Here is a 19486-nt window from a genome sequence, read left to right as displayed (position 1 = left end):
GCTCCATTGTTGCTGTAGATAAAATGTCAGATTTTTCCCAGCAATGCCACGTATGATATGCAAGATAAAAGTTTCGACACCTCATAGTAAAATGTGTCTGTCTTACATGCATGCTGAAACTAACAAATCTATAAACAAGTGATACTTATTATGAAGAACTGAAATCTCATCTCATCTCACTGAAGTTTTGCCTAGTTGGTAGCATATTTATCTACCCTTTGGTGCACATAGAAAGACAAAACATAATTGTATTAATACTATCCCTAAGTTTATTGTGAGATAGAAAAAATTGAAATGTAGATGGTTTAATTGGAAAAGAACAGGAAGAGGAGCAGTGCTTGCTGTTATCTTCCCTTTCCACAGCCAGGGCTTTTGGTTTTACTTTAGTGGAGGAGAAGTGAATTTAGTTTCCATGGTTTCATTTTTTAATAGAATATTTGATAGAATAAGAAATTTACCTACAGACCTCTCCATTATTTAATTGCATTCTTTAAGCTGGTTGTTATACAAATTTCTGAATGTCTTCAGTTGGTTTTATGCATTATAAGTGAGCAGCTGTGTAAGATAATTCGTATGTGTAATCCAGTTATATGGTCAAAAGTATTAAGTTTATCCAGTATTTTGCCTACTTCTTTGACCTAGTTTTCTGATCTTACTCAACACTGCAAAGGTTTTTTAAGCAGGTTAGTAAAAAATAAAATAAAACAAAACCTCTTGCTGCTCCTGCCAACTTTTCTATTAGCATAAAGCATTAAGTATAATGCATCATGTTTGTAGTTAGGGAGAATAGATTATTTAGCTGCTTAACTTTTGCTGCTGCTGCATCCTCACCAGAATGTGCCCATGTGAAGTCACTGGTTTTAGTGTGAGAGCTGGTTGATTTATGTATTTACAAAAAATGATATTCCTGTCCAGCTAATTAGGTGTATTTTACTACAGTTCCTGTGAGTTGAGTTGTCATTTTTTAGGTGAAGGTCTAAAACTGTCATATTTAGGCTTGAATATCATGTTAAAGTCAAAATATCCACTTCACCAAAACAGGTTTTCATACAAAGAACATGGATTACTTGCACTTAAAAGTCCAGACAAGTTCACTGCACACACAAGCCCACAGAAACATGGAACTGTGTCACTAAAAATACATTGGTTGAACGGTGTGGGTCTATGCATATTAAGGAAGGGGTAGCTCAAAGCAGGTAGCAGAGATAAAGGATATCACCAAGACCTCTATAGACAGCACACCTACCGTTTCCATTTATTAAACTCAATGAACCCTGTTTCTATTCATAATCTGGGTAGCTACTTACGATTTTTTAAATGATATCAATGGAGATGTGGATTTGAAGCAACAGCTGGAAAAGCCTGAGTTCTTCAAAGCATGGTGCACAGAGCAAGTTGTGCCCTGCTGGGCTCTCCTCCCTAGGCTGTCTGATGTCTTTGCACAAGCTCATGACAATAAAGGGCAGGAATTGCAGAGCTGTCCTGGTGCACCTACAGAAATGTTTCTTTCTTGTATGATTTAATGACTAATAAGACAGTTAATAGCTAAAATATAATACTTTTAAATTAAGCTTCAGGGTGGAGTAAATGAAGCTTCATGGCAGCTGAGCTTGGTGCTGCTTTAAATAGGGTGATCCTGACTTTATTTTTGGCTTTGGAAGCTCACGACCTACATTCCTCCCAGGCCTCCAGAAGCAAAAAGATTGGAAATTTTAATTTTTTTTTTTAGGAGAATTAGTTTTCTGTTGATTCAGGTTCAGGTTCATGCGTTAGGTCACTGAGAGGGATCTGGTTGCAGTACGCAGCCAGGATCAGTAGAGTATCTGGATTGCCCCTTTTGGAAATGCCCAGACCCTCTGAAATGTCATCTTTGACAGGAAAGTTTCATAGAAACAAACAGGAGAACTTTTTTTTTCGTCCAGGAAAATATAATAGTCATAAGAAAGATACTATCACTAAGCATACTACTATTATTATTATTATTATTGTTATTATTTTTTCTGAGTTATAGAAGGGGGATTGAAGGCCAGAGGGCTGTGTTCCCTTCCCCAAGCTGTGATTAGGAGGGGTGGGTCTGTTGTGTAGCAGCATGCTTAGCCAATTGGTGGGCATAGGGTCAGTGTGTTTGTTATTTGGGGCAGCTGGAGGAGAAGTGCTGCTTCTTTGAACACCAGTTTTCATCGTAGGAACCTCTGTACCTGCTGATGCTTCCATATAATCCTACAGTCAAACTGGAAGAAATATCTGTAATGAGGGGATAGCAAACCTTAAATAGTCTCCCATACCTAAGAAGAGAAAACACAACAGATCATTAATATATAGATTTGAAATAAAAAGATGTTCTCATATTCTTGTAAGGTCAGTGTGATTGTAGACTGTGTTTTGAAATATCTGTTGCATGTGTTAGTAATCTAGATTTTGAAAGCACTGAAACTGAATATTGATTTACATATTTTGATTACACCTGATGTATAAATTAAGTTTGTTAAGAGGAAATGCAAATTTAATCACACAATTATTTCTTTTATTCAGTAAATGATAGACAGTTTTGTTTAGTATATGTGTTTGGATCAACTTCTGGTCAAGTGAAATTGTTAGTTTATAATCTTTGAAGTAAACCTTCTAAAATAAAGACATTTATTATTTTTTCTTCTTTAGTTTGCCCTATGCAATCTTCTGTGTGCAGTGTGTATTTGGTATGAGGTACATGTAGTATTGTGAACAGGCTCAGAATATTAGGCAGAGTTGCAATTGGAAAGAAATACAGAGTAGTAGTCTTTTCTCCTATTCGTACTATATAAACTTTTTTCTCATCTATGCAGGAGGTTGCATCAACAATTTGAAAGCTATAAAGAGCAAGTAAGAAAGATAGGGGAAGAAGCCCGCCGTTACCAGGGAGAGCACAAGGATGATGCTCCAACATGTGGAATCTGTCATAAAACAAAGTTTGCAGATGGTTGTGGCCATTTATGCTCTTATTGCCGGACCAAGTTCTGTGCTCGATGTGGAGGTCGTGTCTCTCTGCGATCAAACAATGTAAGTCTTCTGATGTGTACTCTTAAGAAAAAACCTCCTTGACATTGTCATGCTGCAGATTGTTCATGTTAATTTTGGCATTTCATGCTTCATTTTACTTACGTGTTTCATTCATTGCTTCATTATGAGGTGTGTATAAAGTAAAATGATGTATTAAATGATTGGGGAGATACTTGGGAATCACAGAGTTAATTAAAACAAAAAAGAATAATAGTGTGTAGTTCTGCTGCATGACAGCTTGAAGAAAACTTACTTGTTTTTCATAGAGTGAAAGAAGAAACCCTTGTGCTCAAGTACGACTCCACATTAATAAATTTTTATTGAACTCTTATTTAATATTAAATTTTTTGTTTTCACAGAACATTTCATAAATATTTATAGATTTCTTTTACATTAAATCAGTCAATATTTTGGTCAGAAAAAAAACCCAACCACTTTTCTTAGCACAGTGAAAATGTTATGCAAACTTATTTTAAATTTATTTCAAGAATTAAACTACAGATTAATCTGGATTAAGTATCCTACTTTCAGGCAGGTGAGCTGAATCGTTCTCCCTCTGTTCTGCATGAGTTAGCTGCAGTAGCTTTCCACAAAACCAAATGATATCCAAGAGTACCCTCTGGTCAGTCAGTCCCTTCCAAACCTCTGGCTACTCATTTGCACAGGAGCAGTGGAATCTCAATTTGGAATACTGTTAGCCGGTGATTATTTTGAGCTGGTCATCGAGGACTATGCTGTGTTATAAAACATTTCATGCATGTATTTTTATTATATGAATAGCTTTGTTATCTGTCATGGCAAGACGTAACTTTCTCATATGGCTTTAAGATGCCAGGTTTTTGTAGGGTAAATTTATTGGTGCTCTTGGTATCAACACAAATTCACTTAAAAGTGAATGCAGATTTTGTAGCAGATAATCACGTTCATAAGGGAACTAGTGTGTGGCCTTTTCACTTTCTTTAAGATGGACATCAACTGAATAGGCCTTCTGAAATTTCATGTAAACCAAAAATAACTCCTCAAATAGATGCATTTCATGTTTATTTTAGAAGTTTACCATGGTCTCGGTGTACTTGTGAGTCCATTTAATTAAATTCACATTCTGAAGAAAACTATGTAGGTGAATTGAACGAAAATTTGCATGTGTCAATATATTAGTAAAAATAGATGCATTACATTGTATCACCCATAGGTGGTGTCATTAGAGCAAGTCTCTGAAAATATAATTTACTGTCATATGTTACATTATACTACTGAGTGCATGTGATGCAGCTTATCTTTACTCATATACTTACTTTATATATTTTAACTGTTTTTCACCCACTATTTCAAGTCACAGAAATGGAAGAGTGTTAATTCATTTGAAACTTGCATTTTGTTTCTTATATTGTTTATGCTTCTGTGGGTCAGGGTGGGAAAACATGCTTTCAACATATGCAGTAATGTCATCTTTTTATTTAAAGCTCTTTATTTTCTTAATTTTATGTTTTTGTTTCTTCATAGAGAGTTACTAGAATTGCATTTCTTTGAAATCTGTCTATTAATACTTGCCTATTTTATTCTTTTTCTCTTCTTTTTTTCTTTTCTCTTTTTATTCTGCTTCCTTGGATGCTTTCCCAAAGGAGGACAAAGTGGTTAGAATCCATGCTTTTTATAATTTATTATTATAATGTTGCTAGTTAACTGGGATACATATTAATGTGAAAAACTAAACTGAAATTTCAAAATCATCCAGAGGGGCGGGGGGAAGACAGGAATCCTAACACCCAGGCCCTACATGTCCCTTAGCTGAACACATGCCTTAAAGACAGCTCAACAAGGAAACCCAAGACTTGTCAAAATTATGACAATAAAAGAAATTAAGAACTGAGCATTATTTATAGGCTAAGAAGTAGAGGAGGTAATAAAGTGTAATAAAATTTTGTTTCATAAATATGTCTTTATTTAACAATTTTGGCTTTTTGCATGCAAGGTCCTTGCATCAGCTTCAGGAAATCTAATTTAGTATTTTAATTGTAATTTTACATTGTTTTACATGGTTTGCTGTGTTTCACTTCTGGCTGCAGCAGAAATTCAGGGAATTCTTGTAAAATCAGCTTTTTGATGTACATTGCAGATAATATATATAGGCAAACAAACTGGACATAACTATAGTGAGCGAGGTGGAGTGAATCCTTTTTGAGTGCACAGTTATCATTTTAAAAAATCTTCAGAACTTTTAGGATGAAGTACAGGCATATCCACCACTAGTGCCTGTGCCTTATCTCAAATAGGTGAGGGGAGTTCCCTGCTCATCTCTGTGCCCTATGCATGGCAAAAGGGGTGGCAATTCTTGAGCAGAACAGTTCATGTCCATTTGCCACCTCTTCTTGGGCAGCTCTGTGAAAGGTGGTATTCCAGATTTTTAACTGGAGAATTAGGTAGTGGAAATTAGGTAGCTTTGCTGGCACCTTAGCTGAAACAAGTGTAAATTAATTACAATCCAATGTAGTTTTCAATGTGTTCTTTGTTGAGTTATGCTTGTGATATGAAATGGTGTTATGCCCCTGTTTAAATACTAGCATACCTGTAACCTGAAATTTAGTACTGTTCAACACCCAGAGAAAATTATTTCTATCACACCTGAGTATTGCAGTAGGTTTTTTCTATTTCAGTAGTGTTCAGAGAGCATGTTCTTCTAATGGCTATGAAATAGAACTTGCTACAGCTCATTCACTTGTTTTTTGTGTGGTACTCTGAATAAAGTGCTAAAGTAATCCAATAGTTCTAGATCTTTTCCGTTCTATCTAAATGACTTAGGATAGAGTGAAAGAAGTTTCAGCTCGCTACTAATTTCTTACTAAAGCAGCATTGATGCATCCACTGGGGTGTATTAAAACATTACTGCACTTGTAACAGTGTCTTCTTTAGGGTCAGAAACAGCAAAGCTCTCTAGTTCCCCAAGTGCCACTTAATTGTACTTAGGTACAATTTAGCCACCTAGGTTTTGGAGAGCAATTTGGGTTAATCTCACCTGATCTCCTTGTATGCTCGAGGCATCCTTTACCCTTCAATTTGAATTAATATCTTGGCTATATAACAGAAATTTTGGTAGTGTCTGCATGCAGGAGAGATTGTGTCTTTGATGAGGGGACAGCTTAGGTGTTCATCTTTGAATAACATCATTTGGGATCCAGAAAACAGACTCCACTGCACTACAGTGCTCTGAAGATGTGTTCTGAAGACGTATCTGACTCGTTTGGATTGCCCTAAATTCAGTTGAATACATCCTTATTATTTGTACTTGTCTTAGTTTAGGTTTTGCTGTGTTGAACTCCAGGCTTCCACAGATCAAGAAAATGCCCTAATAATAATGTGTGAAAATAAATTCTATATGGTGTGATAAAGCTGAGCTACATCTCTTTAACAGCTAAAATGTTAATGGTATTCAGAGGTAAAGTATGCAATAATTAATCCTGAAAGTGTGAGAAACATGGGGAACACTTCTTTAAAGTACCACTGCTTTAGCAGTGCTTGTCTCTGAAAGTTAATGGCAGACTTAATTAATTCAAAAATGTTAATATGTGCCTAGAAATAGCATGTTTTATAACAGAACAATTGGTATAAGTAATATAGAGCAACATGGAAAAAATATTATTTGCTAGTTATTCTCAGTGGCTCGGTGTTCATGACTAACTATATATGGCAAGGTTCATATCAGTAAAAACTTTTTAAAGATATTTATCCCTTAGTCTCCACATACATTTTTACCACAATAAATTATATTAATACAAAACACATGCACCAATTTTCTTCAAGTTAAGACTGCATCATTTGGAAAGGATGATGAAGTGTGAATTAGCAAAGTTTCAAGTCAGGAAAAGTCAAGTGTTATCATGAATTCAGGATGTTTCCTGCAGAGTAGGAGAATTAATGATACCTCACCTCTTTCCCATGCATTACCCATCTTTGTCAGATACAAACTGTGATAGGCATAAAGAAAGTCAGTCAGAGGATGATCCAGGAAATGGAGAGCTGCTCAGGCTAGAGAGATTAGGGGATAAAAGCTCAAGCAACTATAATTGATATCTAGAAGCATGGAATTGATATGTAGAAATGCAGAAAATTTAAACAGTAAGAATACATGAATACGAGACCAAATGGGTATAACTTGGCCCTAAACATTCCTGGCTTGGAAAAAGATGTTTGCAATCATTAGACTAAGGCCTTGAGAATTTATTTCATGTGGCTTATTGGAAAGAAAAAGAACCAAAAAAAATATAAAGGCTAAATTTGATGAGGTTAGGAAAGGATTTATGTGATGTGGTTGCTTGTGGCCATTGGGCAATGTATGAGGTCCCTAAGAGATCCTTGCAGCTCTTGCTTCTAGCTAAATATTTTTAAAATATAATATTTTGAAGCTGTTCTTGACCTTTTCAAGTAAGTACCAAATATTTTAAAAGGATTATTTCAAATATGTATAGTAGAACTTAATATGTTCTCTCCTCATTTAAAATAATAAAGGACATCCCAAAACACCTTATAGTGAGAGTTAGTAGGCGTCCTAGGCTGTTTAAGAGATGACTCCAGTACACTTACAAAATTAATTGGCAATAAGTGGCATGTTTTAGTGGCTGATGAGTTACATGAATTTCAACGATTCTTGTTCTAATATGTCAAAACAAGTACCCAAATATGTATCATAATTCTTTCATGTTCTTTGAGTGTTGGTTAGCTGTTTGTACTTCTCTCCTGAGTTTGCTCTTCTTTCATATAGTTGCAGGCAGACCACTTTTAATGGGTTTAAATTAATTTTATGTGCAATATTATTTTAGAAGGAAGTTAGGTAGGTTTCTCTTTTTTAAAGAAAAAGTAGACAGGAGGGACCACTTGCTTTTATTTTGTCAGAATGTTCTAGGCGGTTTTAGTTCCTTATGGAGTGCCTTGCTTTCACTTCATATGCTTTTAGTTATGTTCCGTACACCAAGATTTGAATTGCCAAAATGGTAGTGAGTTTAAGTTACTTCTCTCTATTTCATTCACTCTCCCCTGTGATGTGAAACATTTTGGTTTTTAGGGCAGTAGAGAAGTCAGCAAAATGTCCAACTGGTTCTTCTCTGTGATTTGGCAAGGGGTAGGAAGGGCTCTACCTCAGTCCTTCTGAAGGTCTGGCTGCCACTGTTTTCCATGGCACCACAGTCTTGAAAAGCAAAAAAAGACTGAAAATGCAACTTTTTTTCCTTTCGTCATTCCTGTAAAACTTTTCCCCAGTATTTGGTTAGGTAATGCAAAAATATGTATTTCCTTTGTGATCACCTGATACATGAAGTTGTATAGCTCTTTTTCCTTAAAGAAAAGGAGATACATTTTAGGGTACAAAAATGAATGAGCAAGTGTAATTTCATGGGATCAAAATTCAAGTATTTTGTGAGGTGCTGTGGGCATATTGAACTAAGTGAAATTTGTATGACATTGAGAGAATTTGGTGGAACATCCATGTTCCAGATTAAGCCATATATTTATCCATGGGAATCAGTTTACCATTCTATGGATTTCATTAGGATTACTATTTTTTATCAAATTTAAAATGAAAATAATTGGGAACAAATGACAAGAAAATAAATTTTGTCACCATTTTCCTGTGTTTTGCAGAATAGAGCGGAATAGAACTGGCAGGAAATCCAGATGTAAAGTACTGTATAAATATATGAGAATTTATTTCACTGAACTTAGTAGTATGTGGTTGCAGAAAATAATGTTGGTAATCAGTGCTGAAGAGAGTAGTATTTCTAATCTGGGTTTCACTGAAATTGTTTTTATTTTAGTATAATGTAAGTGATTTATACTTGGAAAGAAAGACAAGTTGGAAATATTTTCCTAATTGGGTGTCAGGTGTTTTTTTTCAGCATATTTGTCATTTATTTCCTTTAAATTAGGCTTAAAAATTGCTTACATAATGGCTTGCTAATTTTAGCCTTACCAACTTGAGTACAACTTGAGGCAGGCAGGTGATGCTAAGGCTCTGAAGTTAACCAGACAAGAGTTTCTTCATTTAATGGTGGGGCTGCAGAAGAGTCACTAGACAGCTGTGTTTTTATTCCACCACAGCCTTAAATCATCCTTAAACCAGTAACCACTTGATTTAGCTCCGTGGTTTACCCAGGCTTAGCTTCCGTTTGCTAAACCCTTAAGCTGTGACTTGTCATGTGATTCTACACTTCATGACCAAGAAAATATGTTGCTACTGCCACCTTCTTTCTTAACCTGTGATAAAGGGCTCCTGAATCCTTCATTTCTGTTCTTGCTGTTGTCATGCAACCTGGGTAACAGTGATCTGTGGATACCCGACATAAAAAATATTGGAAACTCCAGGTAGTGTAATGGGGCCTAAAGAAAAAATACTCCAAACTTTTAATCCAGGAAAGTGTTACTACATGCCATGTTATCCTATTTTTAGTCTTTTTCAGTATCATGGTTTCAATTTAACTGATTCAAGACTAAAGGAGTTATTTTGAATGTCAGCAATACCTTTGAGTGTAATAATTCCTTCCATTGCAACAACTTGCATAAAAACAAAAAAAAAAAGATGAGATTGCAAAGGTCAATTAGGCTTTTCAGGAGAAGCTTTATTCCATCTCCTCTTGCCTGATGTCTTGTATACATATATATGTATGTATATAGTGTGCATATATATATAAGCATATATTGTATAAATTTTTCATAAGTGAATATACATGCATATCATATACATACATCTTACTACATAGCCTAATACAGGAAGTACAGGGCACAATAAGGCATTTGTGAACCAATTTTTTGACCTTTGAAATTTGTTAATGATTCAAGGTATTTAAATCAACTGAGGAGTTATTATTTATGTGTCCATTTATCTTGACAAAAAGAGATGGTATGCAATAGCAGTCACAGAATCCTAGAAGGGTTGAGGATGGAGGGAGCCTCTGAACGTCATCTGATCCAAACCCCCCTGCTCAGGCAGGGCTACCTAAAGGACCTTGGTCCTTACAGCTTGGCAGATTCATGTGTCTTTTGACTTGCAGAGCAAACAATGAAAAACTCAAGGGTACTTCATGTCATTTTTGTTACTTGTTTGCTTATTGTAACTATAGACATTATAGGCTTACACAAAATCTTCTAAAATTCTGTTAGGGAATAATTCCATGACTTACAGCTTTGGACAAATTAATTTCAGAATTTTACAGAATCCTTCCAGAAGAGCACTAACACTAGGATGATTTTTTTCAGCTCAGTGTTCAGAGACAAAGAAAAAACAAAGTTACCACATGAGCTTTAAGTAAGCTTTTGATTTCTTCCAGTGTAGTATTTTTATCATTTTAACACTCACAATGTCAGATTCTGTTTGGTCCAGTTAAGTTTATGACATAATGCTGAGGAGCAAGAGAGCCTTCCAGTGGTTCTTCCAAAAATATTGTGTATCCTACTGGCTCAGATATTGTCTGAGGTGTGGGAAATCACTGCTGAACTCCTTTGTGAATAAAGGCTGCTTTGCCAGATGGGATACAGTGCTGTCAGTACTGAAGAGGAACATCTTCCTCTTCCATTGGGTCAGTCTCACTACAAAGACAGAATACAAAATGTCAAAAATATATTTTTTGTTTTGTTTTTCTCCAGAAGTATACTTTGAGTTAGTATTTAGATCTCACTTTGCTGAAAATTATTTTGTTGCAGTTTTCTGCAATAAGTTCTGGTTTCAGAAAATACAGCAATATAGAAATATTTTTATTCACTTTTCTGTCAAATATGATTAATCTATGCCCTATCCCTAAAGAAGTGGTGTTCAGGGTCTTGTGTAAAGGAAGATAATTTTAGTTAATTAGTTTCAACTGCAGATACATATTGAAAAGAAATGTAAATTGAATATGTTATAAAAGTTGAAATCTTTGATTTTTTTAATGCACTGCACCTTAAGAAGAAAGAGGATAATAAAGAAAGAAAATACTAGTGGTGCAACACAGTATTAAGAAGTAATGAGGAAGGCCTGATTTCTGTTTGATGTGGTCATATACCTTAATATAATCAACACGATCCTGTAGACTGTAACTTTATAGTAGATTCTGATCCTTGTCCACTCAGTGAATATGGTTTTGAAAATGAACAATGATGACCTTACTGATTTAATATGGTAATGTATGCATATCTGGTGTAAGGTAAAAGGAAAAAATGAACAGTTTAAACCAGACACAGCTCTCATCAGCTGCAACTAGTCCAAATACATATACAATTTTAAAAAATCAGGAGAAAAAAATTAACCAATTTAAAAAAATTGCTAAAATGATATGTTTATATGCATAAAATCAAATTTTCTTTCTACATGTTACTGCTTGCACTTATGAATTCTGATAGATTGGAAGTACATAATAGCTTTTGATCACCTTTTGCTTGCAATTGTGCCATCAAAAATGTAGATAGCTGTAATAGTGATGCATACTATTAAAATCCTAATTTTACATTGAGCATTTCTTCTTTAATGAGGGTTTTTCTTGAAACAGGAACCTTTTATTCTTATAAACAAATAATTATTGCTGAATCATTATTAACATTCTCATAAGTACTAAGTCTTATAAATATTTAAGGCTTATACAGTAAATATTTCAGGTTTGCATATTTTTCCAGATTTTTTGGGAATAGGGTTGGTTGGCTACTGTTAGGATATCTCTGTTTGGTGTAGATGATAATTTTCAAAGTGTAGTCACTGCAGGAATCTTTTCGTGGGTCCTTCAGTTCTTCATTACTTCAGCGTGTTTCCAGTGATGTTACTATCAGTAGAAAGCAAATTCAGCCTTAAATCTCTGCAAAACCTGTAGATAGCAAGCTGCAGTTTCAGCTCTGAGCTCAGTATACCTATTTGGAATTGTTCTTGCATCCTTTTCGTGTATAATGCACTTTTAACTGCCTTAATTTTCCACAATGTGCTACTTTTTCAAGTCCTTTAATTCATTATATGAATTGCTTTGAATTTATCGTTACCTCTTGCTAACAAGTAAAATCCAATCTCACTACTATTAATATCAACCATTACCTTTATGATATCTTAAAATTGAAAACTTCACTGGCAGTTTCATTGCCGCATCAAATTTGCAGTTGTTATTTCTGAAATCAGTTTGCCCTATTATATTTCTAATTAAGCAAAAAATTTCTTTGCAAAGTATTGTGTATGTACCATATTTCTGTTATCTTCATTTCTGTAATGAAATAATTTTTTATTTGCTGGCACTGCAGAAATTATAGAATCATTAGAGATCTCTAAACCGCTATATACCATATATAATAAACATACTATTATTTTTTATGCTATGGAATACAGAACTAAAAAGCAAATACACTATCTTAATAAAGAAGATATAGAAAAAGTATCTTCATAGTCTTAAATTTAAAATTTAAGAATGTGTTTTCCTATAATATTTAGCTTTCTTAGTTTTGCTACAAACTATCTTTTTTCAGTTTATAAAAAATTACCTTGGAGTATTAAAAACATATGTTTAGAATAAAGAAGTGACTAGTCAAGAGACTGATGGGTACAGGTAAATTTAATTTGTACATGTCTAGTTTCTCTGCACATATTTGTTATATCAACACGTTAGGGAATAAGGTCATTTCATTGGATAGATTTATAGCTCCTTGAAATTAGTGATTGCAATGCTAGCTGGAGGACAATGGGGAAGCCTGTGTAGTCCATCTGCGTGAGAGTGGGGTGAGTCTGCATATAACCCACTTTTCCAATGTACTTCTGTATAACAGAGCTGATCACTGGAAATGAATTTGTGCTGTGCAGTGCTCTGAAGATAGAAATGAAGTAAAAATGCCATTATTACTGTTGACAAACGTAATATGTGTACTTGTGTAGTATCAGATAGTTAATATATTTACCCAGCATTTGTTCATATGAGAGGTGGCCTGTCAGTCAAGGAGGCATCTGTCAGACAGAACCCTGGATGTCATAATTTTGAGCTATTTCTTGAATGCGTCAGGTAAATGTATCCAAGATTAACACATCTATTTCTGGATAGAGAGCCACATAACAATGTGCCATCTATTGGCAAACTAAGGGAGGTGGGTTTGTGTTTTGTCATTCCCAGTTTCAGTTGGGATGCAAAAAAAATAATTTGGAGTTCTGGAAAAAAATTGTCTGGAAGCCCTCCCTGCTGTGGAGAGCTAAAGAGAAGGGATCACTTTACAAAGAGATACTAGGAAGACAAATATTTCACACCATCTAAACTTTCAGCTAATTCATCCAGAAGAAACTTTATATCTCTTCTGATTGATACCGCAATAAAAGCTTAATTTTAGAGACTGCAGGCACTTTTTATTTTCTTGGTTTTTTTCCTCCCTCAAAAATACTGAGGGAGAACAGAACAGCCAACATGCAGATGTCCAGGGATGTGTTTTGGCTCAGGAGGCTTGAAGAAGTGTGTTCCTCTGTGGGATGCCTAGGGGGATATGGTGCACCAGCAGAGCTGACTCTGGATGTCCAAGCAGAGCTCAGTCAGAGCTTGTAGTCCTGTGGCAGCACCTGATGGGACTTTTACCTCAGCAATGCACCTTCAGCTTTTCCAGCAATGATCTGTTTCCTATATATACTTGGGGTTTATTGCTAGAAGACAATCAATCTAGCATCATGTTCCATACTTCAAATGTGCCCAGCTGAGGTATCTGTGAACAGTGCTCTTGTAAAAGGATCCCATAAAGTGGAAGGTATCTTCTAATCATGCATCATCCTTCCCTGAATGACTTGAGCTTTTGGCAGCTGAACTAACTGAATCCACTTGTTCAGCCTCTGGATACATTTGATCCTTGTGGTCGCACAAAAACCAGTTGCCAGCTCTCAGGCATGTGAGAGTACACTTCATTTAAGCACAGCCTGATTTGACAGCCCAGTGTGTGCCCCTTAATCCCAGCAAATTCTTTACTTGATAATTTTATTTCTTCTTGGAATTTGTATCTTTCAGCTTGAATCATTGTAGCCCTCATTCATGTAAGATTCTTCTATGTGATGGGATTTTTAATGAGATATGTGGGGGTTAGGACTAAGTATGACCTGTAATATTTAAAATGTTCATAGTTACGTACATTGCTGAGGCAGAATTGTTTGGTTTTTGTAGTTAACAAAATAACACAGGAATGCTAAATAGAACTAAATTTAGTAAAATTAATTCCTGGGCTATTCTGGTACCCCGAAACCAGAGATATTTTAGCCAAAAAGAGATCTTGCTGCAATGAGAGATTTGATAAGATTTATGATTTATAAGATGTATGCATTATGAGAAACCAACAAGTAGCTGAAAAAATTTCAAGAGAACAAAGTAATTATGAGGTCTAAATGTAATCTGTGGTCTCTTGCTATTTCTCCTTTTATCATAAATAACCTTAATCCTCATCCAGGATTAAAATTCAGTGTATTTTTAGCCATGCAATGTCCTAGAAAAAAGATACTTCCGTCTATGTTTTTATATACTTTGCATTCTGGAGCATTTTGTAATTTTGCTTATGGGATGGATGCTTCTGTCTATAGATCTCCAGTGCTGCAATTAGAGAGGACTTGGGATAGTTTGTCATACATATACCTGAGGTACATGATTTTATTTAGCATAATTAAGTCTAGAACTGTGTATTTCAAGCAAGCAAGTCTATAGACAAAGTTTCTGTAATGTTTTGTGAGCTTTTTCAAATTCCATTAGTATAAACACCCATCTGCAAGGCATCCATCCTATGGAGATAAATCAAATCTCTCCCTAAAACTGTGATTATAAAATGGTATAAAGTATCTGTTACCAGTTGTTTAATGACCGGTAAGAGATTAATTGAAAATCTGGACAAAATGTAATCTGCATTTACTTAAAGAGCAGATACAACCTAATAATTTTTTTTAATCCAGATTCAGATTTCCAAAAAGCTGCATGTTATTTAGGCCAAAATTTAATCATGTACTGTCCAATTTCAGTATTCCAGCTAAAACACCTGTCAGCTAACTTACATGCAACAGGTTTGCAGAATTTTTGGAATTAAATTTTACTTTCTCAATCATCTATTATATTTGTTATTAACTTGTCCATAAAAGCAAAGTTCCATAGCAAAACCTTTGTAATGGTGAGTTTGGGGAAAATTATTTGAGATATTGCAGTCTAAAAAGTTGAATATTACTGGGAAGCACAGATTAATCATAGAGATGAGCAGATGTTGCTGGGACTCTCTATAAATAGATGAGCATGGGAGTGATGGTTGTGTTGTCATGACTGGAGGAATTCTTTGTATGTTGCTGGGATTTTAATATTGGTAGTGTGACTTTCATCTCTGCAACATGTGGTAAGTGGTCAAAACTCATACCTATGGATGCATCAACAAAGTTAATCTTTCTCTCTAATTTTTTCCTCTCTGACCAAAGAGCTTGTACAAATGGGGAGAGGCCAGTTGAAGGTTCATCAGCGAACTGCTCTCAAGACCTTGGTCAGCCTGACAGCTTTACCCCTCAGGATTATTTGGATCGGTCCTGTTAGCTGCAAAGAAACCTGTTTTTCTTGCCTATTTCAGGGACTTATCTCACTGCGTTTGTGGATGGGTACGGAGACCACAGAGGCAACTTCTTGCCCATGTCAGTTTGATGCAGCAGAAAAAGCAACAAGGGAATTCAGTAGAGGAAGATTTCATCTATTTTATGATTTTTTTTTTACCCCTAAGCTTTCAGCATAGGTATAACCATACTCTTGCATATCTGTGAATATCCTGTGTTGCAGGTTATACCCCTTCACTCCATGCACCTGATGTTTTCCTAATCAACCAGCAAGGGAGTGTTTAGTAGAGCCTGTTGCTCATGTTAGAGGAGCTGCCCTCTTGGTCACTTGTGTAGACTATTAAAGAGGAGGCTGGTGAAGTGTCCAAAAGAGATTAAGTCAATACATTTACATGCCAGCCTGAGTAGGAATCAGTTCCAGATGAGAACCCCTACATTATATGTGAGGTGGGTTTATGCTTTGATTATACATATGGGGGAGATCAGTGTGCCCCAGAGTGCTTCAGCTTGCTCTGAACTAGACTAAATCAGCTCTGAATCTTTCTCAACTGTGGTTGCTGTTTAGTGAAATAGAGCCCAAGTCATCACGTGTCATATGAGAGTTTTACTGTAGCTCCCAGCAGCTGCCCCAGTGAGGGTGGCTATCAGATAATACCCATGTCATACCCTACAGCTCCACACTCATATTTTGGAAATATTAGGGCATTGAAGGTAGTACTGAATGCCAGTGTTGAAGCAGTTGAATCCTACAGTAGGTTTTCATCGGCTACAGTAGGAAATCAAAGAGCAGCAATGGCCTTCAGGCACATTTAGAAACCTATATTTAGTCTTATTTCAAATGAAACTCTACACACTCAGTCTGAATCTTCTGTGCAAACCTACGCGTTCTCTCCCCTACTGGCAACCTGACAATTCCTGCACCAGGCAATATTTTTTTTAGCCTTTTGTCTCCTATATGAATTGACCTCCTTAAAAAAGGGTACATGGTCTTATGCAGTCTGTGATATGTGCAAAGTTGTTAATATATTCCACTGTATGGAGTTCAATTTGGCTTTTTCCCCCCTCATTAAAGATAGTCACTGACAAGAAAATGTTGTATGTTATTGAAAATTATACTAACCCACACTTAAATTTTCAATATTTTATTTAGGATATACTTATTTGTGTTGGTAAATTCTTTCCTGTTTCTTGAGTATAATTCATAGGCCTGTGAAGACCAAAATCTTTTTTTAACTCTATGACCATGCAATGACATTTGAAAATTTGCTATACACAATCTTCAGATAAAGAGAATGGTAGAGTTCAGCTGAGTACTCAGCTTCATAAAGATCATGTCAGCTAAGGGAATAAAAAGCCTTAATCAAGGATAGAATGTTTTAGCCTTCTTGAGGGTAAGATAGCGATTGGAGAAAAAACAAGTTGGCATAGCTGACTTAAGAGAAACTGCTTCTTTTTTTAAAAGTAAGGTGGCAGGCAGATGTTGGATACAAAAGACAGGTGCATTTAGCCATGCAGCCAAGTCAAGGAGCAAGCCTAATGCTTCAAGTTTCAGACAGGATTGGCAGGCAGTCCTGTGCTAATATAGTATGTGTTTCCCAGAAACTGTGTTCCCTTTGTAATGCCAGAGAGAGATGTGCACTATCGAAACTGGATACAAGAGCTTTATGGAGTCTCAACATCTGTTGCCTACTGCTGTGTACTATTCTCTCCAGACTATGTGCCTAAATTTCCAAGTTATCCATTGAAAAGGGAGTTGAAAGCTTGACAGATCTGGGCCTCTGTTAGCAAGACCCAATGATAAATAAAAATTACTGCTTTAGTGACTGTAATTACATGAAAAATAACTTGATTTTTAAATCTCTTCATATGGAAGTTCATGACTAAGTTCAATTTGATTAAGAAGGCTGTTAAGTCTATCTGGGTTGCTGCTGAAAGGCATCCAGATGTTTTTTTTTCTCCCATTGAAGACTATGGGGAGAAACTGTTAAGATTCCAAGGACTGAAGATGGTCTTTCAGTCATTTGTAAAACTTCTATGCAGTTTGTTTCTCAAATACAAGATTTACACATTTTTTGATTTTCTAAGTCTTGTAAGAGAAGCTTCTGTGGGGCATGAAACAGTAGCTTGTTTTCAGGGTAAGTAACACAGATTTTTTAAACATTGCTTCTGAAGACTTCCCTTTTTTCTTAATTTTCTATCCTTTCTTAAAAGTAGATGATTCATTATACAGTCATTGGCACAAGGGTTGCAATCATCATTATTCACTTGCTTTAATTTCTCATTTTGTTCTCAACTTCTGTTAATTTTTCTGATTGCAAATAAATTTTGAAACTGTATCATGGCAAGTTTTAAGGCAGTGTTACAGGCCTTATTTCCATTGTAATCTAATTTATTATTAAATTATTAATAGACAAAAATGCTGCACTTAGCATCCCACTGTTACAGTACACATTCTGTAATAAATGAGAATCATACAGAAGCAATTTTGTGTACACCAAGTGGATGAAAATGAGTTAAAGGATGATCACAGAGCTAATTGTAAACTACCATCAATATAAAATGACTGTCTTTCTATTTTAGCCCTGATTCCATTTGGGGTTTAACTATTTTAACATTTGCTTTCAAAAGCCACTTTTTTGGAAGTGCTAAATTATGATGAGTTTCCTGATGTACAACACCTTATATTACTTGTAAGTTGGCTATTTTCTCAAAACTCGTCTGACATAGGGTGCCCTCTGCCCTTTTACTCAGCTAAGACCTTTGGTTTGTTTGATAGTAGCAATTTTAGTGCTTTCTTGGCTGATTTCACTGCATTTTAGTGTTTTCTTAGCTGATCATTGTGAACTTAAATCTCTATTTTTTGCCATATCTATGTAATAAATGTAGCTACCACAATGTTTCTTGGCTGAGAAAATCACCTTTTCCTCCTTGCTTCTATTCTTGGTTTTATTTTTCTGTCCTTTTAAGTATATAACTGGTAAAGCATATATTTTAACAGTAATTACTATTTCTTAGCAGTTTATCTTACTGAATAGCTGAAAGGTATGTACTCTCTCAACCTTTTTTTCCTTCTTTATTTCTTATAGCTTTCTGGATGGCTGACTTTAGCTGCCCAGTAATTTGCTTTTTCAATTTAAATGTCACATATTATTGTATTAAATGAGTTCAGAGAACTTAGATTCCTGTGCTTCAAACAGCAAGGAATGAAAGCATTGTTCAAGATTAATGTAGTATACAGCAATTCTTAGGCTTCTGTATAACAAACATTTTGGGATGGCTAAGTATAGCAAATAACATAAATGTTTCAGAAAGAAAAACTCCTTGTGCTTGCACAGCAAGTGATATGGCTTAGTCTCACCAACTCTTTCAAACAAAATGATTAAATCTAATTATATACTAGAGAGGATGATAAATAAACATATGTAGATTTAGAAACTGAAGAGTCAGTTCTGCTTTGATTTAATTTGAAAGACAACCATTCAAATCATACAGAGGACTTGGTACCATAGTCTGACTTGTGCAGAGCACGACATTCAGTGCAGATCTTAAACCTTTCAGTTCTATAGTCTGCAAGCAGCAAATTCTTAAAAGGGTAGCAATACTCTTATCACTAGTGCTCAGGGAAAAAAATAATAGAGGTATCTTCTAGGGGGTCGAATGTTAAACTTCAGAAAAGGTTGTTTCTTTAAAATAGGCAGGGGAAAAAAGTGAAGGATTTGTAAATAAAAGACTTCAATGCCACATGATTGTTACAAAAGCTGCTGGACATGCTTTGTTTGCATTTAGAGCTTTAGTGTCTCACATCCAATCTGCTGCTGTTTTCTGCTGTGCACTGAGAGCCCTGGTAAGCTCCTTTGTAAGGTGGTTTGTCGTAGTGCATGTGTGTGTGTGTGTAGGCTTGGTAATGTCTTACACTGATTATGCCTG

General features: G+C 35.4%; 1 protein-coding gene across 20 annotated transcripts in view; it reads left to right on the top strand.

The window, feature by feature from the left end:
• RIMS1 (regulating synaptic membrane exocytosis 1) overlaps positions 1-19486 on the top strand; it is a 314192-nt gene that overhangs the window by 111603 nt on the left and 183103 nt on the right. For all 20 annotated transcript variants that reach the window (XM_085056508.1, XM_085056507.1, XM_085056506.1 and 17 more), the window contains exons 2-3: positions 2823-3036; positions 4659-4670. In XM_085056508.1, the coding sequence (XP_084912634.1) occupies positions 2823-3036; positions 4659-4670 (226 nt within the window). The remainder of the gene's footprint in view (positions 1-2822; positions 3037-4658; positions 4671-19486) is intronic.

The sequence above is a fragment of the Lichenostomus cassidix genome, chromosome 3 (assembly GCF_008360975.1).
Source record: "Lichenostomus cassidix isolate B80296 chromosome 3, HeHo_3.0, whole genome shotgun sequence".
NCBI lineage: Eukaryota > Metazoa > Chordata > Aves > Passeriformes > Meliphagidae > Lichenostomus > Lichenostomus cassidix.
The sequence above is the reverse complement of the archived record's forward strand: the minus strand, read 5'-3'. Positions and strand labels throughout refer to the sequence as shown.